The sequence below is a fragment of the Carettochelys insculpta genome, chromosome 8 (genome assembly GCF_033958435.1).
Source record: "Carettochelys insculpta isolate YL-2023 chromosome 8, ASM3395843v1, whole genome shotgun sequence".
In the NCBI taxonomy this organism is placed as follows: Eukaryota; Metazoa; Chordata; order Testudines; family Carettochelyidae; genus Carettochelys; species Carettochelys insculpta.
In genome coordinates, this window is record NC_134144.1 from 30,883,256 (window position 1) to 30,908,021 (window position 24,766).

The window sequence follows — 24,766 nt, forward strand, 5'->3', positions numbered from 1 at the left end:
AACTGTTAATCATTCTGCTTGCTAATATTTCACATAGAAAACATTTTTAAACTATCAGATGCAATATTTTCATGCTCTCTATGGACTGCATTGAATTATTTTTGTCTGTATCAATGCTTGAGGTAATGGATGAGTAATGTTACAAGGAACTACAGATAACTGTATTGTGCAATACATGAGTATTGTAAAAGAAGAATCTCTGAGGAACACAGCGAAATTCAGTAAAAGGAGCACAAGAGTCTGTGTTAAAAATTAATGTACCAATAATCTTTTCACTAAAAAGCTCCACTGGGACACTTCAAGCCATTAATAAAGGCGTCTGGTTTATTAAAAGAATCCAATCTACTGCTGATTATATCAGAAGATGTTTATCTACCTGATTGCTAGATGGCTCATTAATGACAGATTCAAACATATGGCAATCAGTCAGAGAGAGACCAGCTTCTGCATTTGAAAAGTGGCACTTTCACAGATCAGAGATGCAACCAGCTGACAAGCACAAAGAGTAGGAAATGCTCATTCTGCTATGTCTCCAGCAATTCCTGGGCATGTGAGCGTGACTGTGCATTAACACTGCCCCAGCAACATCCCTGTGCAGGGGGCATTCCCAACCTGGTTTTGCAGCCTCAGATACTTTGAGAAAGTATCTGGGCAAAGGTGCAGCTTTACATCCAGACCTTATGAGCTTCCCCATATCCGCATTCTGATCTGGTGGCCAATGGAGGCCTGCAGAGATCAATAACCCAGAGACCTGCCCTGCTTCCCATTTGCCAGACACTTCATGCAGCTGGGGAAAGAAACTGCTCTTTTCACTATTGTAACTTTTGCTTTACAGGGGCAAGTGCCCCTGTGTTCTTACCCTCCTCTATCAAAGGCCAGGCAGGGGGTGGAAAGGGGGGACTATGTATAGAACTGTATTCAGCCAAAGACAGCAAGGCAGGGCCACTGCTGCACAACCCCCGAAGCTGCTTTGCAAGTGGTTGGTGACTTCACAAGTACTTGGTGTCCTGCCCCATTCCTGAGCAGCAAAAAGGGTGAGGGCTGGGCCACAAAGCAACTGTGAATTGCTTAGGTTGTGGGGAGTACTGTGGTGTGTTTACAAACATACTATAGCTGAGAGGTGCCCCTGTCTTAGCTTACACAGACACAGCCCACTGCAGACAATGAGGCAGGCAGGGAGGGATAAGCCTAAAGTGACAGCCTCAGAACAGGCTCCCCTGGGGAGCGCTCAGCTGCTGACCCTCCTGCATCTCAGGCCTGCCTTTTCCCGCCACTGCTCCACCTCCTCCCCAGAGCATAGTTACATCTTCCCTCCTCCCGGCTCCTGAATGCTGCTGAGTGACATCTGCCTGCTGCGAGGGAAGGCAGGGGGAGGAAGAAGAGGGAGGTGCTGATCAGCAGGACGCCCTGGCAGCCAGAAGGTGCTGCAGCTATGAGGGTGGGGGCGATACGTTGTGGAATGCTCCCTCCTAACACCACTGCATTATAAGAGAGCAGGGACACAACATCGGAACAATGCTAAGCAGGAGGACATTAAGTGAGGAGTTACTGTACATTAGTGAAAAGCCTAGACATTGGAGTTTTTGAGTCCCATCTTGACAAAGTCCTGGCTGGGATAGTTTAGATAAGGTTGATCCTTCTTTGGGCAGGGAGCTTGACCAGATGACCTCCTGAGGTCCTTCCAGCCTAGGATTCTATGATCCACAGAAGAACCACCAGACCATGGTCACCTAGGGTGAAATTCATCATTGGTCAAAGCAACAGAGGCTGTAAGTTGGATTTAAACAGTTGCATAGGCCTTGTGTTGGCCTTCCCCTCAAGGGGCAAGTTACATGTCAACAGAGTAGAGAGGCTGGGAGTTTCCTTGCAAAAACATACAGAGGGGCGGGCAATAATTTTTGCTGGGGGGAGCCATTCCAAGAATTTGGTAAGTGGTCAAGAGCTGCACACTTCTGAGATACTAATGGAGGAGGTGCAGGTTCTGGGATGGAGGTTGGGGCCATAAGGAAACTTGAAATTGAGAACTGGGATGCAGGAGGGAATTTGGGGTCTGGGAGAGTGTTTGGGTGAAGGAGGGTGTTTTGACCTGAGGTAGGAGATTGGGGTGCAGGATCTGGGTGAGGATATGGGTGCAGGAGAGGATTCTGAACTGAAGGAGAGGTATAGGAGGTGATGCAGGGTCTGGGTGTGAATTGTGACCAGGGATATGGGTGTTGGAAAGAGCGCAGGGATTTGGGTTGTAACCTGGGGCAGAGAAATATAGAGTGCAGGGTCTAGGAGAGGATATGGGTGCCGGAGCAGAGGTGCAGAGGGACTCTGACTGGGGATGCGGGGAAGGGGCCAGAGCACTGAGGGAGAGAGAGTGCGGTGCAGGTTCTGGCCAGGATGCACTTACCTTATCTAGGTGGCTCTCCACTAGCAGCCCAGCACGTCCATCAGGCAGGCTCCCTGCTTGCTCCACCATGAATGCTGCTCAAAGCAGCCAGGTACGAGGGCCATGTCCTCCCTGTGTGTCCCTTGAGAGGGGCGAGCCCCTTCACATACTGCCTGAGCCACTAGTATGGTCCAGGCAGTTCCCATTAGCCAGTGTCCAGTCAAAGAAGCTGTGAGGTTATGCTGGGGGTGGGACGGCATGTGAAGCCACCCCATTGGGGGAGACGGGGATTGCATGAAGAAAGCACATGGCCCTTGCAGCTGGCCACTTTGAGTAGTGAGCAGATGTGGGGAAGTCAGGAAGCCTCTCCAAGACACCTGCTGGGCTGCAGTCCGGATCCACTGGTTTGGTGGACAAGATCTGGCCACCCTGATTGCCAAGGATTTTACCTCAGAACACTTGTGCAACAGGATCTAGTTTTGACGAGATCATTGACAAAGAGTTCGCTGTTTTGATTTACTGACCATGCTGAGTTGTTCCAGAGGAGTGTTGATCTGTGTGTATGGAGAGGGTAGGCCACTGTCCTTTACTAATATACTAGGCTGTCTCTCAGTTCTGTCAGGGTAACTCCATGCAATGGAAATTAGCTCCACTCAATGGGACTGCACAGATGTAACTGAAAGAAGAATCTGACTCACTATAATGGTCAGATTGGGAGCACTGATCAACATTTTGCAAAGGCTTCCAAAATATTAGTTTAGAAATGAAAATGTATGATTGAAATGTTTGTTTGTGTAAACCCTACACAGAGTCCAGTTCTGCAAGATTTACTCACCTATTTTAAACACTATTTACTTACAAATAGTACCATGAATTTCAATGGAACTATATAAGATCTAAGGCACCAGTTGAGGTGAGTAAAGGGAGAAAAAGTCAGACCCATTGCAAACTATATTAGAACTTTTAACTCATTAAATAGAAACCATAAAAGCAACTTTAATTACTTAGTGCCTTGGTTCCAATTACATACAAACACTGTAATTTCATGTATTCTCCTTCCTTTAGTGTCAGCCATACAACTATGCTCAGTATGGCAATAAATTTAATAGATGCACACACAGTAAAACTGTCTCTTCCAACTTACTCTCTGTATCTTCAAGAGGAAAATCAATATAGGATTCTGTATCGGAGTATGTTCTTCTCCGGCGTTGGGATAATTGATGGAGAGAAGAAATTGGTTCTTTTGTGGCATGAGTACTGCAAATTAAATGGGATTTATTAGTTTAACAAACTTAAAACAAACACCTTGTGCATCTATGAGTTTTCAATTTTAAGATCTATTTTTTGGTATTTATAATGCTCTTATTAGACCAATTTTATCTTTAGACCAATTTAGACCAGACAGAGCAGTACTGAGGAGTAAGCAGAAGGGAAATCCATGAGACCAGAACACGGTTAGCAAGCACAGATGTTGAAATCTCTGGAACGGCAGGAATACAATTCCTGCAAAAAGAAAAATTCAAATTCTGCAAGAATGAATCATAAAAAATCTTAGTGTTTCAGGCCCCAATCCTGCAAACACTTACATGTACAAGTAGCTCTATGCATGTAGATTTGTCCTACTAGACTACTCATTCACGTAAACCAGGGAGAGGAACCTCGCAGGCTGGATCAAAGCAAGCCAGGCTCAGCGTCCAACCATCTGCACCATAACCATGGGTGGCAGGTAACCTAGGCAAAGGACTGCATTGTCTTCACGAAGCTGTCTGAGTTCTCTGGCTGCCCAAGGAGGGCTGAGGGTGTACCTCAGCAGACCAGCCACCCAGGGTGTGTTGGGGCTGGGGCACATCTGCCTGGGGAGAGCTGGAGCTGTGGCACAGTTTTTTCAGCCCTCTGGCCACCAGGTGCTGTGGCTGGAAAGGAAGGATGTGGGATAGAGTACACTGCAGGGTCTGGAGATGATCAGGATCTGGGGACAGCAGCTTGGAGGGTGGGGAGGAGGTAGGCTTGGCTGCACAGTGGAGTTGCAGAAGGGATGAGACCTTAGGCAGAAGGGGATGGGCTGGGACCTGCCTTTCCCAGCTGCATTTTCACCCACTTCTTATTACCAGAATGAAGTGTAGGAAAGCTGTGTGCCCCGCACTGAACTCCTAATTTTGGGCCCCACCCCAGAGCAAAATGTAATGGGCCCAGATCCCCAGAACTGTTAAAACTGCTCTAGGGGATTTCCTCTGAGCCTTGGTTCCCTACTGGTAGGAGGAGCATGTGGCAGCTGCAGTAGAGGTCCACGCCACCATTGAGAGTTCAGCAGCGGCGGCTCTGGTAAGTCGCCTTACTTTTTTGGGGGTGGGATTTAGGATTTTATGGGCCCCGAACAATGGAGGGGGGTCTGGCAGACGTCTGTTGTTCCCAAAGTCTCCTAAATCGGGGTCCGTAAAATCCAGGGTTCACTGTAAACCTATTTAACGGGAATTTATATTCTTACCTCTCTGAATTATATGTACCAGGGTGGCTAATGGAGCGTTTCATCTAAAAAAAAATGAAAGAGAGAAGTTGTAAACTCTTCAACAAGGCTTACAAAATGCTTATACATATCCACATACTCTCTTTATGAGGGAGAAGGTGATTTTTAAAGCTATCATTTAAAACAAAAAAATTAACTACAATTCAGGAATCTTACTTATCTCTTTGAAAGAGGACAGACTGCCAGTAATACAGGGATTTTTAAAGCACTAATAAAAGAGAACTAGTTTATTGCCCAAAAATATTACCTGGGATCCATACATTTCACTGTATCCTGCCACAAAAACTACTTAAAATTTTTACAGCACAATCTGTAGAAACCTCAGAACATCTTTAACTAACACAAGAATTAATCCAAGATCTAAATTTTGCCATGTGGTATGTACATAGGGAGCCCTCTGATTTCAGTGTGAATTCTCTCAATGTTCCCAAGAGAATAATTAGATCCACAGATTGATCAATAAGAGTTAGATAGGTAGGAGGAAGTGGAAGAGATCAGATAAAAATAAAGGAAAGGGTGAGATGGGAGAAAACCCCCTAGAGCAGAGTAGATCTCAGATTCCACATACGTGATGTAAAGTTTGACAGAGCCTCATTCTCCCTAACCCCTCAACAGAAAAACAAACAAAAAACTAAGAATGCCATTAAGTGTTTGAATCTTACACATCACTTAACAAAAACAAACCTATCAGCTAAATCATATTTGTTCAACAAGAACATTGTTTTAAAAAAGGCACATTAACTCAATAAATCTGAAAGGCACATTATCTTGCTGAGAGTTAAGTCACAAAGAAGGTATCTGTTTCAACTGCAGTCAGATTACAGTATTAAAAGAGACCAATGAATATTTAATATTTTTTTAAAAATAACTACAGTACAGGTAACAGGAGAATTAAATTTTCATGGGAATACTGAGAAGTAAAGCTAGTACAGGTTGAACCTCTCTAGTCGAGCACTCTCTTGTCCGTAAACACCTGTAATCTGGCATGATTTTAGTTAGATGGATGACCACATATCATGGGTGTGGCTGGGTTTCTTGTAGTCCCATAAAGTTTGTTTACAGACACCAGTCCTGGCTGTCAGTGTTCTGTGCTGTTATTTAGCTGTAATTTACTCCTAAATGTCTTCCAAGAGCCCAGTAAGCAGTGAAAGTGTTCATAATGTATTAAATAATATTGACCTCCTATTGTCCAGTAAATTCTCTCATTCTGCACTGGTAAGGTCCCAAGGGTGCTGGACAAGAGACGGTTATCCTGTATTGGGGTATGATTTGCAAAGTCATTATCCACTGAAGAATTGTTCCTACAATGAACAGATTATGTGAAGCCTGGCAAGGAAACAGCCTGGAGGATATGTCAGTAGCGATTTACATTTAAGGCTCGAACTATTGACTTCAGTGGAGTCAGGACCACACATGGAAACATCGTATTCTTCTACCCTCCCAATCAATAGCATAACACATTAAAATGTTACTATTATAATACATCCAGACCATTTGAACAGGTGAAGGTGACACAGGAGAAACTAAGGGATCAGGATGAGGCAGTTGAAACATCTCTGGTTTAAACTTGGCATTAGCTATCTTCACACATTCTTCAAGTGTTGTAATAAATGTGTTACATGTGGCACTGAGCAAGGAAGAGGCTTCATTCATGTTCTGAAAACAAATCATAGCACAAAGATAAGTAAAAATGTAAGAAACCGAAAATGTCACTTTAGAATCAACTGATTTCCCAGTTAACTGGTCAAAATCCTCAAAAAATACAAGCTTGGCAGCTGTACTTTTTACCGGTAGCTAGAGTCAACTTTACTGAAAAATGAGCATGTACATGTGATAACAGAAGGCTATTCTGGGAGATTAGGGCAACACAGCAAAACACTGCAATGTTTTTTTCTGCTTCCTAATAACAAGGGGCTGAACTTCGAGAAAGGTTGAACACCATCGCTTCCACTGGAGTTATCAGCAGTGTTCCCGGTAAACTGTGTGCTTGGGAAGATTCAGCAGAGACTGCATTCTCACATGCATGATTAAAAACTGGAGGGAGCATTGGTCATCAGTCTATTTTCTATTTAGTGAAACAGGTGAATTAGAGTGGGACCCACCCATTTAGATCTACTAGGTTTCCTAGTGAAAAGAGTCTCCGGGTGAAATTCAACCCTGCTGTAAGTGGGGGTCACCCCTATGCTTGTCAATGAAGTGGCACACTTATTGCAGGGCAAACAGATTTCCTACGAATGCCCATATGCAAGGGACACTTGCAGCACTTTTCAAGACTTGTGATTTTAGTTTGCAAAGATAAAGGAGGTTCCAGCAAGGGGAAAGATCACTTACACAGGAAGCAAAGAATAAAGAAACAAGATGTTTTAATTATTGTCCACTGTAAAATTCTTAGGCAAGAAGAATTCACGTATAAATCAGACAGCTTCGCTTCTGTCTTTTAACTAAATGACTCATCAACATTTTTGCTTGTTAATATGTAATATCTTTTACTGTTGGACTGTATTAGCATACACGTGAACACGGCGTGTGGGCATCTCAATACAGACTATTTTTAAACATTTATTAAACTGACCTTACTTAAGTATCTTCCAACTTTAAGTTGCTGTTAAGAACCATAAGGTGACAACAAGAACGTAAGATGATTTAACAGATTGGGTTATCCTGCATAATTTTAGAAATCTGATACCTCAGTGCTGGGAGATGAGTGAGTCTCATCACGGTGAACAAACTCTTGTATTGTATGAACTTGCTGCATTAAAAGATCACAGTAGAGGCGAAGTTCAGACATTTTGGTTTTAAGAGATTCATTGGTTTCATTAATTTCTACAAGAAAAATAAAATAATAAAAACCCCACTAATCATAGCGTAAGATTTATCTACACAATTTTAAAAAACAAATTTTATTTCCCCCGCCCCCAGCCCAAGGGCTACACCAACTGAAATTCCTTTCAAGACTAGGAAGGAATTATTAAATGAGAACAAAATAGTTTCACAAAATACAAGTAAATTTGGAATGGACTGTGCAGAAAGGTATATAACCAGCAAACAAGAGGACAAATATTATCCTATTTACTGTGCCATCCCAGGGACCACACAATGGACAAAGTGTGTGGCCTCAAGAGGTGAAAGAAGTTTAAGTGTCTACATCCACAAGCACCTGAAGAGAGCAGTTGCTTACTCAAGGAACTTTGCCTACAATAAACTAGTCAGACTGGCTAGAGAACATTAGAAGTCTTTGCCTCATGCCACCAAAAAAACCTAAGGAAGCAGAAATGGGAATTATAGAAAGAAATCCTAACAAGAGAAGCCAAATGACTCCCTCCGGGCTACAGTCGGCATTTTCATGGTTGCAGCTCAAGGCAGCTCCGGATTGTTCAAGTTTTAGCTTTTAATATAACAGCAGCTCTCCAGCAGCGGGAACAAAATATTTTTCTGTCATGCTTGATGTATTTTGTGTTAGTTTTATATTTCTTCTGCTGTATAACCTAGCATTGTTAACAGAATTAATACAAGCTGTGGCAATTCTCCCCGACTGCCTATTTAAACATGTGCTCATTCAGTCTTCACAGGCCTTTTCTGCCCTACAGACTTACAGGATAACATTCTCACTGAAACTGAATTTTTGGTGCAGCTGATGGTAGGTTTAGTGTACACACAAGTCTCCAGTGGCTTCAGGTTTTTTTGTTGGTATGTTGTTCTTGTTTTTAATCACCATTCCAATTCAATCTTCTGGTTAGAAGTTTTAACTAGCAATGACAAAATGCTGGAAAACACCAGATCCTCATCTAAACTAGGGATCTCACTTGTGCCAACGCTGGCCCAGCTACAGCAAATATTTTCAAAAAATTCTGTTGCACAGTCACATCCTAAATGACACAAAACCAAAAGGAGTATAGACAATATGAAATGAGTTATTCTGATCACATTAACTGGACAGACAAGACTGCATGCTACATCACATCCTCTGCTTTTAGAAGTAGAAGGCAGGAGAATGAAGCCAAAACTCATGTAGTTTCCTTGCGCTCTTGCAATGGGTCTGCTTTGCTACAGTGTTTTTTAATCTTAGACGGAGAACACAAGGAAATCTGTGTGTCACTCTTAGATGAGGCTGGGCGACTGACTGCACCTCTATAGTGCAACTTTGGTTCTTCTTAGAGTGCTGTCCCCATGGGTGCTCCACTGTTGGTGACAGGTGCCCTGGAACTGCAGATGGGAGATTTGCAGAGTAGTTACCCTAGTTGGGGCGAACACATGCAGAGTGTCTTGTGCTGGTGCCTCCCGACTGCCTGTAATGTGCAGCTTCAGCCCCTCCCCAGTTCCTCTTCAACTGCCCTCGGCTACAGATGGAGCCCAGAGTTTGTTCTCCCTCTCTTTCTCTCTCTCACAGAGATTTACCTCAGACAGTTAATTAGCGTTTAGAAACCTCTCTTCACAGTTTAGACTTAGTTTTTTATGGTAAAATTGTTTACCTCATTCATATTCTTCAAGGAGAAAAAAAAAAAATCCTTTCCTTTCCCCTTCCCAGGGGGTATGAAAGCAGCGTCAGCTGCTTAACGCAAGCAGGAAACAGGGCTTCTCCCGTTCCAAGCTCCCTTCTTTACAAAAAAATAAAGAAAAGGAGGCCAAGGAAGAGAGTAATAGAGCTCTCCACTTCAGTCACAGTCCTCTATCAGGTCATTATTGACTCACATCTAAGCTGACAGGACAATAACAGGGTCTTTAGCAGCTCAGTACTGACAGGACAAAGAACATGGCTGTGTCTACACTACAGGGCGCTTTTGAAAGGTGATCTTCCAGAAGGCATCTTTCGAAAGATCGGGTTTCAAAAGAATGTGCACACACCCAAAAGCAGATAGATCATTCGATCCGTCCTTTCGAAAGATTGAGGCGCTCTTTCGAAAGAGACCGTCCACACAGCAACATGCGCCCTTTTGAAAGGGGTCAGGAAACACCGCAGATGGGGTCTCATGGTGAACTGCAGCCAGACAAACACCTCTTCCCAAACACCCTCACCCTACACACACTGAGGGCTGCTCTGCAAGACACAGCACATAGACCGTGTGCCCAGAGAAAAGCCAGGATCCCACAGACCCCCATGGAACCCCTTCAGCTTCCTGACAGGGACGCCCCCAATGACTGGGGTCATACTGCTGGCCATGATCATCCTCACTACACTCTGCCTCCTCTGGTGGCCGACTCCTCCCACCCCAGTACTGCAGGCCCTCGCCACAGGGCGCCATCCATGCCGCATTCCCCGTGCCATCTGGTGCTTGTGGCGCGACCCTGCCAGTGCCGAGTGGTGGGACTGGATGGTGATGCGTGACTGGGACTATGAGCAATGTCTCCAGAACCTCCAAAGGAGAAAGGAGACATTCCTGGACCTATGCCACTGGCTGGCCCCTGCCCTTCAGCAACAGGACACATGGATGCAGCCCACACTACCCTAGAGAAAAGGTCTGCAATTGCCATATGGAAGCTGGTCACTGCGGAGAGCCCCTGCTCAGTTGGCCCCCAGTAGGGGGTGGGCAAAGCCACCAATGGGGCTGTCCTCCTGGAGGGACTGGGGGCAGAGGCCCCGGAGGGGACAAGGGAGGGGGAGAGGCATGGAGGTGGGGGCCAGAGAGAGGGGGCTCCAGGGCACCCAACCACACACTCACAAGTGTACAAGCCCTTCAACCCACGCAGATGATCAATGCCATTCTCCTGAGGACTCTGGTAGGCTAGTGAACACTAGCCAACAGCTGGCCTGGATTTCCCTAACCACAGCGCAGGGCAATACATCAATAGGAAGGCTGTAGCCTGTCTAGCTTCCCACAGCTGCAGGCAGCTAAGCAGGCTAAGAGCCCCTTCCCTATGCCTCTCCAGAGCAGAGCTAGGCACCACTCTGGGAAGGTAGTGGGAAGGCTTTTAGCTTGCCTAGCTGTCCACTGCTGCGTGCAGCCAGGTGGGCAAAATCCCCCTTCCCTGAGAGGCGCTGCTGTGCAGCTGACAGCGGTCCCACGCTGGGAAGGTAGGGAGAAGGGTTTTAGCCCTCCCAGCTGCCTACTGCTACAGGCAGCTAGGGGGATTAAAATTCCCATGCTGCTCCCCAGGATCAGCTCCCCACCCCCCTACAGCATCAGCTCAACCCCAACCTGCACATGGGGCTCTTGGACCCCTGCGCACTACAGCCCCACACAGGACTTGGGCTCCAGCCCCCAGTGCGGCACACAGGGCTTAGGCTCCAGCCCCCTGCCCACCACCCCCACCGACCCCGTTCCAACCTGTGCAGACCCAGCTCCAACCCCCATATGTTCTAGGCTCAACTCCACCCTCCTGCCCCACCACAACCCTAACCTTCCCCAGGCTTAACCCCTCGGCCCCAACCCACCTCCCAAGCCCACCTGATGTACACAAAATTTGGGATACGTGAGGGTTGCATTTTCACATATTCCAAGGGACTACTGTACTTTGTCCCTCCAAAGGGCTCCAAGTTCTTATTTACTCACCCACAACCAAACTCTATGGTAGTGGAGTCAGTTTTGCAAAGAGCTAAATTACCTCAGCATAAACCACTGACCCAGGAGAAGCATAATAAGAAACTAGACCTTTTTGGTAGAAAGGTCTATTCTTCCTCCACATTACAACTCAGGATTTCAAATTACACTGCCCTCTTAGCAAATCATGATTCTGACAATTACTCAAAAGATGGGGGAACTCACCGAACGTCTCCCGGAACCAAACAGACCCATCCTCAGAGCAATAATTCATGAGGGTCATACTATTGCCTATACAGTTCTCAACATGGCAGATACTGCAACTAGGATAACTACAACAGCACAAGATCCACATGGATGGGGCTCATGTCATTCTCGTAACACTGAAATGGTCACACCAAGCATGGCTCCCATTCCTGCAAAGGTTCTAGATCTGACCTCCGCATCTACTGTTACACAGATGAAATCTCCTCTCTCAGAAGCATGAGAGGATGCTACATTCCCAGCCATACACTCTGCACCTTCACACATGGTTTCTGCCTGGTTTGGAGAAATGGAAGCACAATGCTCCCAACAGGTGAAGGATGTTTTCCTCCATAGCAGGAGACCCTCTACCTGAAAAACTTACCTGCAAAAATGGAGCCGTTTCTCACACTGGTACCATGGTAAGAGTATAAATCCTTGCACCACCCCACTTACCACTATTCTCGACTACATGCTCTGCCTCAAAACATCAGGTCTGTCAATTTCTTCATTGACAATCCACCTCGCAGTGATAACTGCCTTCCACATGCCTGTGGACGGCCTATCAGTTTTTCCTCACCCCATCACAAAAAGCTTTCTTAGGGGCCTCCAAAACATATGTCCTCACCGTCAACCTCCACCGCTGGCATAGGACTTGAATCTGATTTTGGACCAACTCATTGGGCCTCTATTTGACCCTCTGGCCACAGTTCCGCTCCCCTTCGGATATGTGAGAGTCTTCTTCCTGCTAGCCATCACCTCAGTGAGGAGAGTTGGGGCACTTGCAACCCTGATGGCAGAACCTCCTTACAAAGGATACAAAGCACCTTTCTACAAAGGATAGGGTCACTTTGAGACCTCACCCAGCATTTGCCCCTGAAGTGTGCACAGCTTTCCACATTAATGAGTGCACTCTGTCACCTACTTTCTTCCTGAAGCCACACACCAAACAAAGAGAGGTACTAATGCACACCCTTGAGCACTGGCCAGGGCTGCACGTGATAGGCACTCAGAAGACACTAGCATGAGATGCTCTCCGTGCACGTGCAATCCGTCTAGGCAAACTGCTCTGCAAATCTCCAATCTGTTGCTCCAGGGCACCTGTCTCCAACAGTGAAGCACCCAGAGTGACGCACTTCTCGAACACCAGTTGTTATTTCAGGAAGTGAGTAACTCCCTTTTGTCCATTCGGGCTGTCACATGGGTACGCAGGGAACTGCAGCACACAGCAGGGAAGCATGTGATTGATTTCTATATTGTTCAAAAGATAAGAATAAAGTCCTTACAAATGGTTCACCATTGTCCTGGGCATGTTGGAGATTTGAAATACCATTGGTACATTGTACGTAAGCAACAGCCTGGCAGGAGGGATAGCTTAGTGGTTTGAGCATTGGCCTGCTAAATCCAGGGTTGTGAGCTCAATCCTTGAGGAGGCCATTTCGGGACTAGGGCAAACAGATGTCAGGGATGGTGTGTGGCTCTGCCAAGAGGGCAGAGGACTGGACTAGATGACCTCCCAAGGTCCCTTCCAGCTCTAGGAGATGTGTGTAAGCACTACTGCCCAAGTACATGGCTTGGCTTTTGAAAGTGGCCTAAAGGAAGCAGCTCAGTGACTTCAGTTCAGAATGCCAGCCACCATGTCAGCGGGACTCTTGACGTAGCTATTAGTCAGTAGAGGGGCAGACCCTCACCTGGTACAAACTGACAGTGTTTTTGAAGTCAATGGAGTTAATGCTCAGTTACACCACCTGTAGATCTGACCCTTAGTTTTTAATAGCAACATTTCTATTAGTCTGGTAGTGAGAATATCCAAAACAAGACAAATCTCAACGTAACACAGAAACCCAAAACAAGGAAAAACTAGGACAACCAGCACTGTAATAAAACTAAGAAGTAGTAAAGTGAAATCACAAGCAAATTGCACATGAGCAGTGATTTGACTTACCTGTTGCCATACAGTTACAATATGTTAACCATTTTTATCTTGCTCAGGTACATCTTTGCTTAACCACTCAGATGTCTTCCAGACAGAAGTTTACAGAGTACTGCAGAGTTGCTCTCTGCGCTCATTAGACCAGCAACATTCATAATTCTGAGGAGCAATGTGAACTGGGAGATTTTTTGAGCTTATCCACTTCACCTTGCTTAGTGATACCGTCCAATCAAGTACTACGTTTAATTAAAATGAGCTCAGATTTGTACATAACACCCACACAAAGGGAATTGGACAACTCAGAGAAATATAGTAATAATAATAATAATAATAATAATTCTTCCTCTTTACAAACTTTAGCAATGGCTGTTCAATCCTTTTCCCATTCCCTTTAGAAATTTAACCCAAAAGTTATCATATGCACACAACGTGATAAATCAATAATTATGATTTATCAATATATAAATTAGATTTCTATCTTACATAAATAATATTAAACTCAACCACTAGAATAGGATAAATTAAGAACCACCTTCATAAAATCAATTGTATTAGATTTCGTACGCTTTAATGGCATAAATACCTTTTTCCTTCTTTGTTCTGGTGTCTGTCAAGCAGGCTTTAGAACTACCCAGTGCTACCAGCCATCTCTGCCTCTCAGCCACATTAACTGCTTTCATATAGAAGTGCTGCTCCCCAGGGATTATTAACTCCATTCTTGTGTTGTCTGTGGGATGAACTTATGATAAAGAGGGGGAAAAAGTCTAAATTTGCAAATGATAATTAAACCAATTAGGATACTACTTATCAAACACAGACCATGTTATTTCAATCTATTTACATATTACATATCCTATCTTAGTAAGAAACAGAAGCTATTGAAAACAATGTTTAATATTGTAAGAATTTGATATTAATGAACATAATTCACTAAAGCAACAGCTAGAGCCAGGCACAGTATGGACAGTTATGGGGGCAAAATGCCCCCAAAACAGTGCCAAAACGTTCCTTATCTGAAATACCACTGTTAGCATAGTCCTGAGTCAATCAGGCTAACCTGAAGATTTTTGTGCTGTGGGCAAATATCTAAGAAGGGCTAAACTAAACTCTCTCTTCTGGGCTCTGTGTCAAAGTCACCATCTCTCCGCCTCCAACCTCCCTAAGCAAGAGAAGTGAACAGTATTCACTTACAGCCAGCATATTCAATACCATGTCTTTAATCAGCCACAGGTGTCACAGAGTACTAAGCATCAGAGAGGTAGCAGAGTTAGTCTGCACCTTCAACAACAACGAGAAGTCCTGTGGCACCTTATAGATTAGCAGATATTTTGGAGCATAAGTAATAAGTGTAATTCTCACCCAGAGTACTCCCAGGCCTATATCACTGGACAGCCTGGGGTACATAACAGATAGAATTAATCTCAACTTACTAGTATCTACATATTACTGTTCTTCCATATTATGCCAAACGAACAAGCAGACAAGAAAGTGATCCGGAATGTTTCAAGAGATTAATAATTGGACATATAGGCCTTTTATTTTTAGGTCACTGGTTGCAAACTAGGCACCAGAAGAAGTAACCAAAAGTTGTTGCCATCCGATAAACTACTTGCTGGCCTACGTAGCCGGACTCTGTCCATTTTCTAGTGGTCAGGTATCCATGTCACAAATATCTCGACAAGAGCCCATCAGAGGAAAAAAAAGAAGCTAATGGCAGAGAGTAATTGAAGACAAACTAATCTTCTCACCCTAAATGTGGCACCAGATAACACCTGTGGCTCTCCCACCAAACAATTCCCAAAATTCCTCATTCCCTCCTGCTGAGTGTAAGCGGGAGAAGAGCTGCAGCTGTTACCACAGCTGCAGATGCTTTCATTTATATTTCAAATGTAAGACATAAACAGAAAAGTTTTTAAAACCCAAGGCTTTATATGGCTGTTTTTAAATCTCATAAAGAAGTAGTAAACATCAAAACCTTTTCATTATTATTTTGCTTCAGAGTTAGTGTTCAGTAACTAATTGTGATTGACGTAGCCAGCATGCCTGACTGAACACGTCTTGCTGCCAATTTTCCCCCTTCCCTTTCTTAAGCATCAGAAAAACTAGTAATGCAAAAGTATTATGTCTTCTTGTTCACCCCTTGCCAATTAAAATTTGCTCTAATAAAACTCTACTTAAGTCTTACCTTTAATTTCACATACTGCCATCTTTATGCTTCCTTTACTGCCTTTGCAAACATCATCCTGTGAATCATAGTAGGACAATATCCCATTGTCTAAAACAAACCAGCGAGGCTGCCAACCTAGGAAAACCATAAATACAAGAGAAAATTGTTATACTCTTTAATTGCCAATGCAAATTCAATGAAAAAGTGAAGTTGTCTGTTAAATCATTAACAGAAACAAGATTTGCATAGACACAAATATTACTGTGATGTTCACAAAGGATTCTACGCAAGTTACAAATATATATAAGAAATAATATATAAATTCAGTAGGACTTACAAAAATAAACATGTATTCAATAGGAAGGAAGAAACTCAGCTAGCATTAACCTTGAAAGAGACATACAGTTAAAGGATAGTGCTGTAGTACTGTGTAAAATTTTAACATAGCACTCAGAAGAGTAGATCTCGGTGCAAACAGACATGATCACTGCCTCAAAGAATTAACAATCTAATGTCAGCCACCAGCAGGATTAAAGGGGAGAAGGTAAGGGCTAACAGCAATGATTGCCTGGTTACTTAGCAAAAGGACATGAAAAGCAAGGTGGAGAACTCTTCCTGTTTGTTTTTTGACAAATTAATTGGAAAAAAAATACACCAAAAAGAGCAGAAGTAATTTTAAGTGGTATTTGTTGGCACCAAGAAGGCAATAATCCTCTATACAGATGTGACAAGAGCACACCTGGAACACCGCAGAGGATGGAGACTACCAAAAAGAATGGCTTTGGGGCTACAAGCAATTGAGTGAGAAAAGATTGACATAACTAAACAGAGATAGCCTGGAGAGAGAGAGATAACTATTTGCGCCTTTAAAAGCATGATCTTCCTCTCTTCTCAATTTACAGCCTAGGCACAGGACATTTTGGTATATAGACTGTTCCACGACTCCTGGGTCAAGGCTTGCAATTAAAAGTAGCAGTAGGGATTCAGCGCAACAGCCCAAATAAATAAGCGGAAGAATAACAATTAGACCCATTACAGCCTGACCAATCAGTGGTAATGTCTATTTGACAACTGTAGCGTAGTTAACGTGTGCTTGACAAACCTTAGACCATTCCAACTCCCAGATGAAATACACATATCCTCAGTGAAATGCAAGCCATAGCATGAAAAAAATGACAGCTCCCGAACTGTGTTACTCCATTTGTGAGTCTAGCATATGGCTGATCATGGAGATGTTCAAAGATAATGTTACCCCACCTTCATGTCTGCTGTATACTGGGACCATTCAGGGATCATTTGGGGCATGGTCCAGTCCCCTCTAGAATAAGTTAGAGCAGCCTCACTGGCACTCTACCTTACACTCTACTATTCATGGCCCTTTCTATGCAATTTTTCCCTCCTTCCTTAGGCAAGCTAGACAGAGATGTGAAGAGGGCATTGTAGAGCTGCTCTGACACCTCTTTGTCAGCTGGTGTGCAACCCCAAATTACACTAGGGTTATTCCCCTGATGCCATTTCTACCTGTCACATTCTGAGGCACAACCCAGACCAGTGAGGAGCTCTGACAAACCTGCCCTGCACTTCTGAGTACCTGACAATGCTCGGTTGTTGTAGTACCCAACCTGTGCAGCTCACAAATAGCATGCAGGCCTCACCTAAAGTGTCTGTCTCAGCATTTCAATGGTGTGGACATTCTGTTAAGGACCTGAGAATATGCAGCCTACAACAAAGAGACTTTACCAGCAGATTACAAAGGAAAATGTGTGTACTGAGGTTCATACTCAAATTTGATACATTAACACTTGGCCTCAAAACAGACAGCAATTACATCATGGATTACAAGGACTGTTTCCCTTCCTTTAGTATTCGTCATGATCTCAGGCAGGACACTTCGTATCTTGTACCCCTCATTCCTCCCTTCAGTTCTATTTTTCTGATTTGTCAGTTTTTGTTTAAATTTTTTTGTATCTCTGTGATATATAACTGTCGGTCTATCTCCAGAACTGAAGAAGTGGGTCTGCCCCTCGAAAGCTCATCACCTAAGAAATAATCTTGTTAAAGTACTACATGACTGCTGGGTATTTTTCTAAGCGTCTGTGTATAGGGACAGCTCTGATCCAGCAACTCTGACTCCCAGAACTCTTGTCAACAACACACCAGCCACGTTCTAGGTTCCAGCAGCCTTTGTCACTACTCACAGGGTGATGCCAGTATACTCTCAGTCCCTAATTTTCCACAAGACACACACTGTGCATTATCCAGCCCTCTCTTGGACAGTTCAGCTATTATCAGTCCTTTGCCTCTGAGAAGGATCTATATCCAACAGTCTGCTACTTTAAATGGAATTATCAAATAGCTTAAAAATTAAATATAACACTGGATTAGTTTGGATTAGAAAAAACAATTTAATCTAACTACAAAGTGACAGATTTTAAGAGAGTACATGGATAAAATATTAAAGTCAGACACAGACACTCAGGGTGTGGCCTTGGAAGAGACACATAGAGATAACACACTTTGGCTGTGTCTACACTAATCCAAAACTTCGAAATGGCCATGCAAATGGCCATGTTGAAGTTTACTAATGAAATGCTGAAATACATATTCAGCGCCTCATTAGAATGCCGACAGCTGCGGCACTTCGAAATTGACGTGGCTCGCCGCCGCGCGGCTCGTCCAGATGGGGCTCCTTTTCGAAAAGATCCCACCAACTTCGAAATCCCCTTATTGCTATCTGCTGATGGGAATAAGGGGATTTCAAAGTTGGTGGGATCTTTTCGAAAAGAAGCCCCATCTGGACGAGCCGCGCGGCGGCGAGCCACGTCAATTTCGAAGTGCCGCAGCTGTCGGCATTCTCATGAGGCGCTGAATATGTATTTCAGCACTTCATTAGTAAACTTCAAAGTTTTGAGCTAGTGTAGACGTAGCCTTTCTAGCAGTTATATTTAACAAGTTAGACTTTGTCCAAGTGAAGTCCTTGCCAGAGGTTCCCAGCAACATTGCTACCCAAATTCTCAGGTCAGGTGGGTACCTTTGAGAGGGTAGAGAGATGGAGATAATCTGGGGTGGTTTTGTCCCTTTTATAGTCCAGTCACCTTTCAAAAAGCATTTTCCTGAGGTTTACCACTAGATATTCTTCCTTCCAGCTATGAGGACAGAGATGTGGGTCTCACGGTGAAAAAGAATTGATGTTGGTGCTTGCTAAAATGGAGAATAAACTCCCCCCCAGCCCCCACCCCTTGGCAAAGAGTGGCCATTAGGTCAGGGATTGCTATCAACTCTGACAGCACTTGGTTAGAGATGACAGTTTTGTCACCTGTCCTTGAGAAAGCCGTTTACCCACCGTCCTGTCCCAAGGACTGAGTTTACTACATACAAGTTAACCAAGGTAAAAATAAATGTCTGTTTAGAATTGACATATTTACTACTTCTGCCTGCACAGGTCTATGTGGGTTGGAACACAAGCTGACATCACCATGCAAGGAAAATTCATAACTTTCCATGAAATGTTGCTACGTACATTTCACTATATCGCTGAAGAAGGGAGCTTGCAACAGAAGATTATACTGGCCTTATTTGATATCATCAGGTATGCAAAGAGATAAACAAAGACTAAATCTGACTATAAGTTTATGACAGTAACAAGGAAGACATGAAAAATTTCATCTTATAATAAACTTGGTTATACTGTGTACCCTGTGTATGAAAAAATCTGTGCCAGATCACATCTTATCTAATGCTGGATACAAAAACAGTATTTAAACTAGAAAACAAGCAGTACTTGTTTTTGGTTTGTTTTAAAAAGAAGAGTTGGAAAATTATACCTAGCACACTGAAAAATAGTTTGTAATGATTTGACAACATTACAAATTAGACAGATATCTCTGAATCAATCATACAAAGGACATCTAAAATACACTCTTGTTGTTCCAAGTTTGTAAAATGTTTTCTAAGACAAGAATTGCAAGGATTTCCTTATTTTCTGAGAGTGCAGTGAGATTCATCCAGTTACTTGAAAGAGGCACATACTTGCCTTCTGTCATGCTTCAGATGGGTTTTGTACCACTTGAACATTTTTGCCTTGTACCATCATAACAGATTTCTTATAGCAATGTTTCTCGGTCTTTTCAAACTACTGTACTTGTTTTAAGAGCCTGATTTGTCTTGTATATCCCATTTCTTCCCACTTAAAAACTACTTGCTTACACAATCAGATATAAAAATACAAACATATTATAGCATGTTGTTATTGAAAACTGCCTGCTTGCTTGCTTATATTTTCAGTATAATTTTAAAATAAACTGAAATATAAATATACTTACATCTCAGTGTTTCATGTATATAAAGAGTACGAACAAGCCTTTGTGTGAAATTTTAATGTGTACTGACTTTACTAGTGTTTTTATGTATCCTGTTGTAAAACTAGACAAATACCCAGATGAGTTGATGTACCCCTTTGAAGACCTCTGTATATCCCCTGGGTTCTGCATGCCCCTCCTGGTATCTTTATTGGCCATCAGCTTGGTACTCATGATACATCAGTTGCAGATGCTCTTGCTCCCTGTGACCTCTAGATTTTGGTTTGCATATAACTGATATGATCTGTTCTGACTGAAAGGTGAACTCAGTTCTGTCTGTGGCTTCTCTGTGTATTACATCTCGCATTCGTTTCAAATGGCTGTAGCCTCCCTTATTCTGTGTGATGCCTGTTCACCTTCCTCACACACTTTTTTCACTTCATTGATGGTAAATTACGCAGAGACTGTAGAGAACAGGTGTGCATCTTCTGAAGACTTGCTACCAGGTCTATTCTTGGCCCACAACTGCAACCAAGACGGGTTTCGTAAATTGAAACCTCAGCTAAACTACTGTTTCTCTCTTTGTAAAAGATACCATCATGTCTGTGTTAATTCTCATCTAACTATAAAGCATTATGCACCATTAAACAAATATAAGGTATGCAAGAAAATGATTTCACATCTTATAGGAAAAATACATTCTGTTATTATTAACATATTTCTAATTTCCAAATCTATGGATGACTGAACGCTATAAAAGGTTGATTATCCAAGTGCAGGTGTTAAAATAATGATTGTATCTTCTCATTTCTGTTCTTATTAGACTCAAAGGCTACATCTATACTACAGTGATCTAGCAACAAAAGTTACTGTCAGAAGAGATCTTCCATCAAAACTTTTGTTGACAGATCCCTTCCACACACCAAATTGGATTGAAAGAGCAATCTGTTCCGTTGACAGAGAGCAACCAGACTGCCCAGATCTCTATCAACAGAATGGCCAATTAGAAGCTCAGGGCTGTCCAGTGAACTGAGCGCCCACTCTGACAACAGAAGTGCTCCCAGAATGTCCAGACTGGCTTTCTGCAGTAGATCTCTATCGACAGAAATGTTCTGCCTCAGGGGGGAGTGGCAGAATGCTGTTAACAAAAGTGCCACATTCTGACGATTTACTGTTGACAGAACGCCTTGGGAATGCAGACGTTCACAGGTTTTGTAGACAAAACACTGTAATGTAGACATAGCCTAAGAGCACAAAGAACCATTTATTTTTGTATATCTATATATCTGTTCATACATCTAAACATAGGGAGACATAAAAATAAACATGTATGTGATTCAATACCCTCTCCCTCCCCCAAAGCCAGGCACTCCCAGCCCCACCCTTCCCCCACTCTAACCCAATCCTCTTTCCTTTCCTCCTAGCCAAGCACCCCCAGCCTCCTGCTGTAACCAAGCAAGTGTGGACTTGTGTGGATGCAAGACCTGGCCGACTGAAAAGTCTTCAAATCACAAGATACAGACATGCACAAACAGATGCCTGAGGTACATCCTTCACATCAAATGGCAACACTATCACAAATGAGGAGCTTTGGAACACAGCACAAGAAGAACCACCTGATGTTCAAATCAAGAGAGGAAAATGGGGATGGCTAGGCCATGCTCTCAGAAAACCATCATCCTACATAGTAACAGAGAGGTAGCCGTGTTAGTCTGTACTCTCACAAAACAAAGCAGCAGAAATGTAGCACTTTAAAGACTAGCAAAATGATTCATTCGGTGATGAGCTTTCGTGGGACAGACCCACTTCTTCAGATCAATTTCATTTCCAATACAGTCTGTCAAGCTCTCACATGGAACCCGCAAGGAAAACGCAAAAGAGGAAGACCTCAGCCAACGTGGAGAAGATCTGCTGAGACTGAATTACAACAACTGGGGTACTCCTGGAGTCACCTATAAGTTTTGTCTCAAGATACAATAACACAGAGATAGCCGTGCTAGTCTATATGCTATCAAAACCAAAAAGCAGTCCAGTAGCACTTCAAAGACTAACAAAATAATTTATTAGGTGGTGAGCTTTCGTGAGATAGACCCACTTCCTCAGACCGTCTGAGGAAGTGGGTCTATCTCACGAAAGCTCACCACCTAATAAATTATTTTGTTAGTCTTTGAAGTGCTACTGGACTGCTTTTTGGTTTTGTCTCAAGACAGAGTGAAGTGGATGAGACTTGTAGATGGCCTATGCTCCACTCGGAATACAAGGATTTAAGTTAAGTACGTCAACATGCACCCACCTTTACATGTAAGAAGGATGTCAAGCACATAATATATTCAAAAAGAACAAGAAAAGTCAGAAAGGACATCAGCCAAAACATGACTGCAGTGCCAGCTTAGTGTAGCATAGTTTGCTATTATGCACAGGATTCAAATTCAGGCTCTAGCTTAGAACTCCACTCCTGAACTAATAGCACTTCGACTGCGAAAGAGGCTTGTGTTCCCATGATAAATTCAAGTCATGTTGAACATCGAAGTCATGCTCAACATATCTTAAAAGGCAAAAATAGAACAGAATGACACTTAGTTTGGATAGAAAAAACACACTAACATTAAAGTTCAAATCAGCAAACAAAGGTAATCGGGGCGGGGGGCAGTGACTATTTTGTAAGAAAATAGACAGACAGACAGCTCGGATAGCCTGCTACACTTGAAGAACCAGTTTCACATTTTCATTTCTTGGCCGCCTTCCGTCATGTTTTATTAGCCGGTACACAGCCCACTGGCACTTCAAACAGATTCTGGATGGTTTAATTTTCCAAACAAATACATCTGAATTCTCTGAAGCAGAACAGCATAAGAAAGGCACAGAATAAAAAGACAGCAGAAAAAAGCTGGTGATGCTAATTAAACAAGAGGCTAGAGTAAGCATTTTATGTGATTCTACATTAATCGGCTCTAGCGGGACAATGAGTTCCACTCTATTGGCATAACAGAACCCTTTTCCACTGTGAAAGTATACAGGACTAATGGCTGTCTCCAAGAGGAATCCTGTTAATGGAAAAGAAAGAGGAAAAACAAAACTGAAGAAACTCAGTGGGTTTGCTAATGGTAAATGCAAAGCTTCATTCCATTCGTCCACAGAAATAAACTGACAGCTGCAATATATTTTTGGCAAATAATTCAGTGCTAACATTCTTAGTATATTACACATCTTCCATAACATTAGAAAGTGCTTCACAACACTTCAAAGACTTTTTTTTTTTAATTATGTACTGTTCAGCATTTTCATTTATATAGTTTTAGGCTATCCACTCAATCCTTATAGCCCGTTCAGGCCAAAGCTCATTATACTTTTTGATCTGGGGAAAAACATTGGTGGTCCTGGAAGTCAAAAACTGTCTATACCAAAAGCTAGTATGGTTTTTGTTTTTGTTTTTTAATCAAGGGCAGGCACACAGACTGACTGAATCTCTGTTTCTCTGGTATGACCTGACACCGGCAGCCTTTACTCTCATCAGTAAGGCCCTATATAAACCACACTGTCACAGACAGCCTAAAAGTTGCTAAATTAGCCAAATATCTGTGGGGATGGGACAGGGCACTGTCAAGAGCAATCTAACAGCACAGTGCAGGAGGAAAGGGATGGGGGCTGCTTCCAGCCACAGTGGGTGTAGATAGGGAGCGGAGGGGGGTGAGTAGGAATAACCTGGCCAGTGTATTGGAGAGGCCATCTCTTGTCTCCCACCCCAACCCCTGCTCTCCATGGGTAAATGCAGCATGTCCCTTGCTGCCTGCACAAGGTAAAGATAGTGAACACTTCCAAACAGCTGCTGGCCACTGACACAACCCAACCACCTCTTGCCCCCTGGCTAAGGCACAGGCAGGAAGGAACTAAGCCCTAAGGATACCTTGTGCTCCAGGGCTCAGAGAATCTGCCTGCAGGGTCTTTAGTGAACCCAAGCAGAGAAGTGACTCAGCAAGGGAGTGCGCCTCAGAGACAGAGCAGCCCCGCACACGCAGGGGGCAGGATCTAGGATGGGGCAGTGTCTGAAGAGGCTGCTATGCTCTTGTGTAGAGGGCTGCTGCAAAACTGTAGGCTTGGGGTGCAAAGAGGCTGAAAAAATGGTTCCTCCTCAACACTGCAGAGTTTAGCTGAGGGGCAGAGAAGCTTCCCCATGTCAGTGCAGTGCAAGGCCTCAGGCAGATGCAGGGCTTCGTTTCTCCTGGGCAGTAACCTGGGCCATAAGGGCTTGATTTTGCCCTGGGTGCCAGCCCAGCCAGAAGCAATAGGGGAAGGGAGAAACCAGCCGGCTAGGACGTTGGTGAGCTGAATGACCCAGCCAGGGCTGGTTCTCCACACAGCATCAGAAGTGGGACACCCCCTACCACGGCGCTATGCAGGAGCAGTGGGGCTGGGGAGTGGTGGACACGCCAAGTGGGAGGACTGTAAGAGAGGGAGCATATAAAGAGCTAATGGGTGGGCAAGAGAAATAACATGTAACTAGCCTCTGCCAGCGCACACTCACCAGCCACCGCAGCAAGTAGCCAGTGCTGGGTGGCAACGGGAGCAGTGTGGCCGCGAGCCTGCTGGCCAGGAGCCAGCACACAGCAGGGACTGCATTCACAGACCAGCAAAAGGAGCACTCAGCAGCCCAGCCTACGGCTGCTTTGCCCAGCCACCAGCCTTGCACTCCCACCCCCATCATCAGCCACTGGATGTCACTGCTGGTGGGAGCAAGGATCCAGCCAGCAGTA

General features: G+C 43.8%; 1 protein-coding gene across 2 annotated transcripts in view; it reads right to left on the reverse strand.

Annotated features, from left to right (window-relative positions):
* Positions 1-24,766, reverse strand: part of PLEKHA3 (pleckstrin homology domain containing A3) — a 29,749-nt gene that overhangs the window by 1,461 nt on the left and 3,522 nt on the right. For both annotated transcript variants that reach the window (XM_075000822.1, XM_075000823.1), the window contains exons 2-7: positions 15,736-15,852; positions 14,134-14,289; positions 7,585-7,721; positions 6,390-6,554; positions 4,860-4,903; positions 3,519-3,631 (exon numbers count right to left, since the gene is read on the reverse strand). In XM_075000822.1, coding sequence (XP_074856923.1) covers positions 3,519-3,631; positions 4,860-4,903; positions 6,390-6,554; positions 7,585-7,721; positions 14,134-14,289; positions 15,736-15,852 — 732 coding nt within the window. The remainder of the gene's footprint in view (positions 1-3,518; positions 3,632-4,859; positions 4,904-6,389; positions 6,555-7,584; positions 7,722-14,133; positions 14,290-15,735; positions 15,853-24,766) is intronic.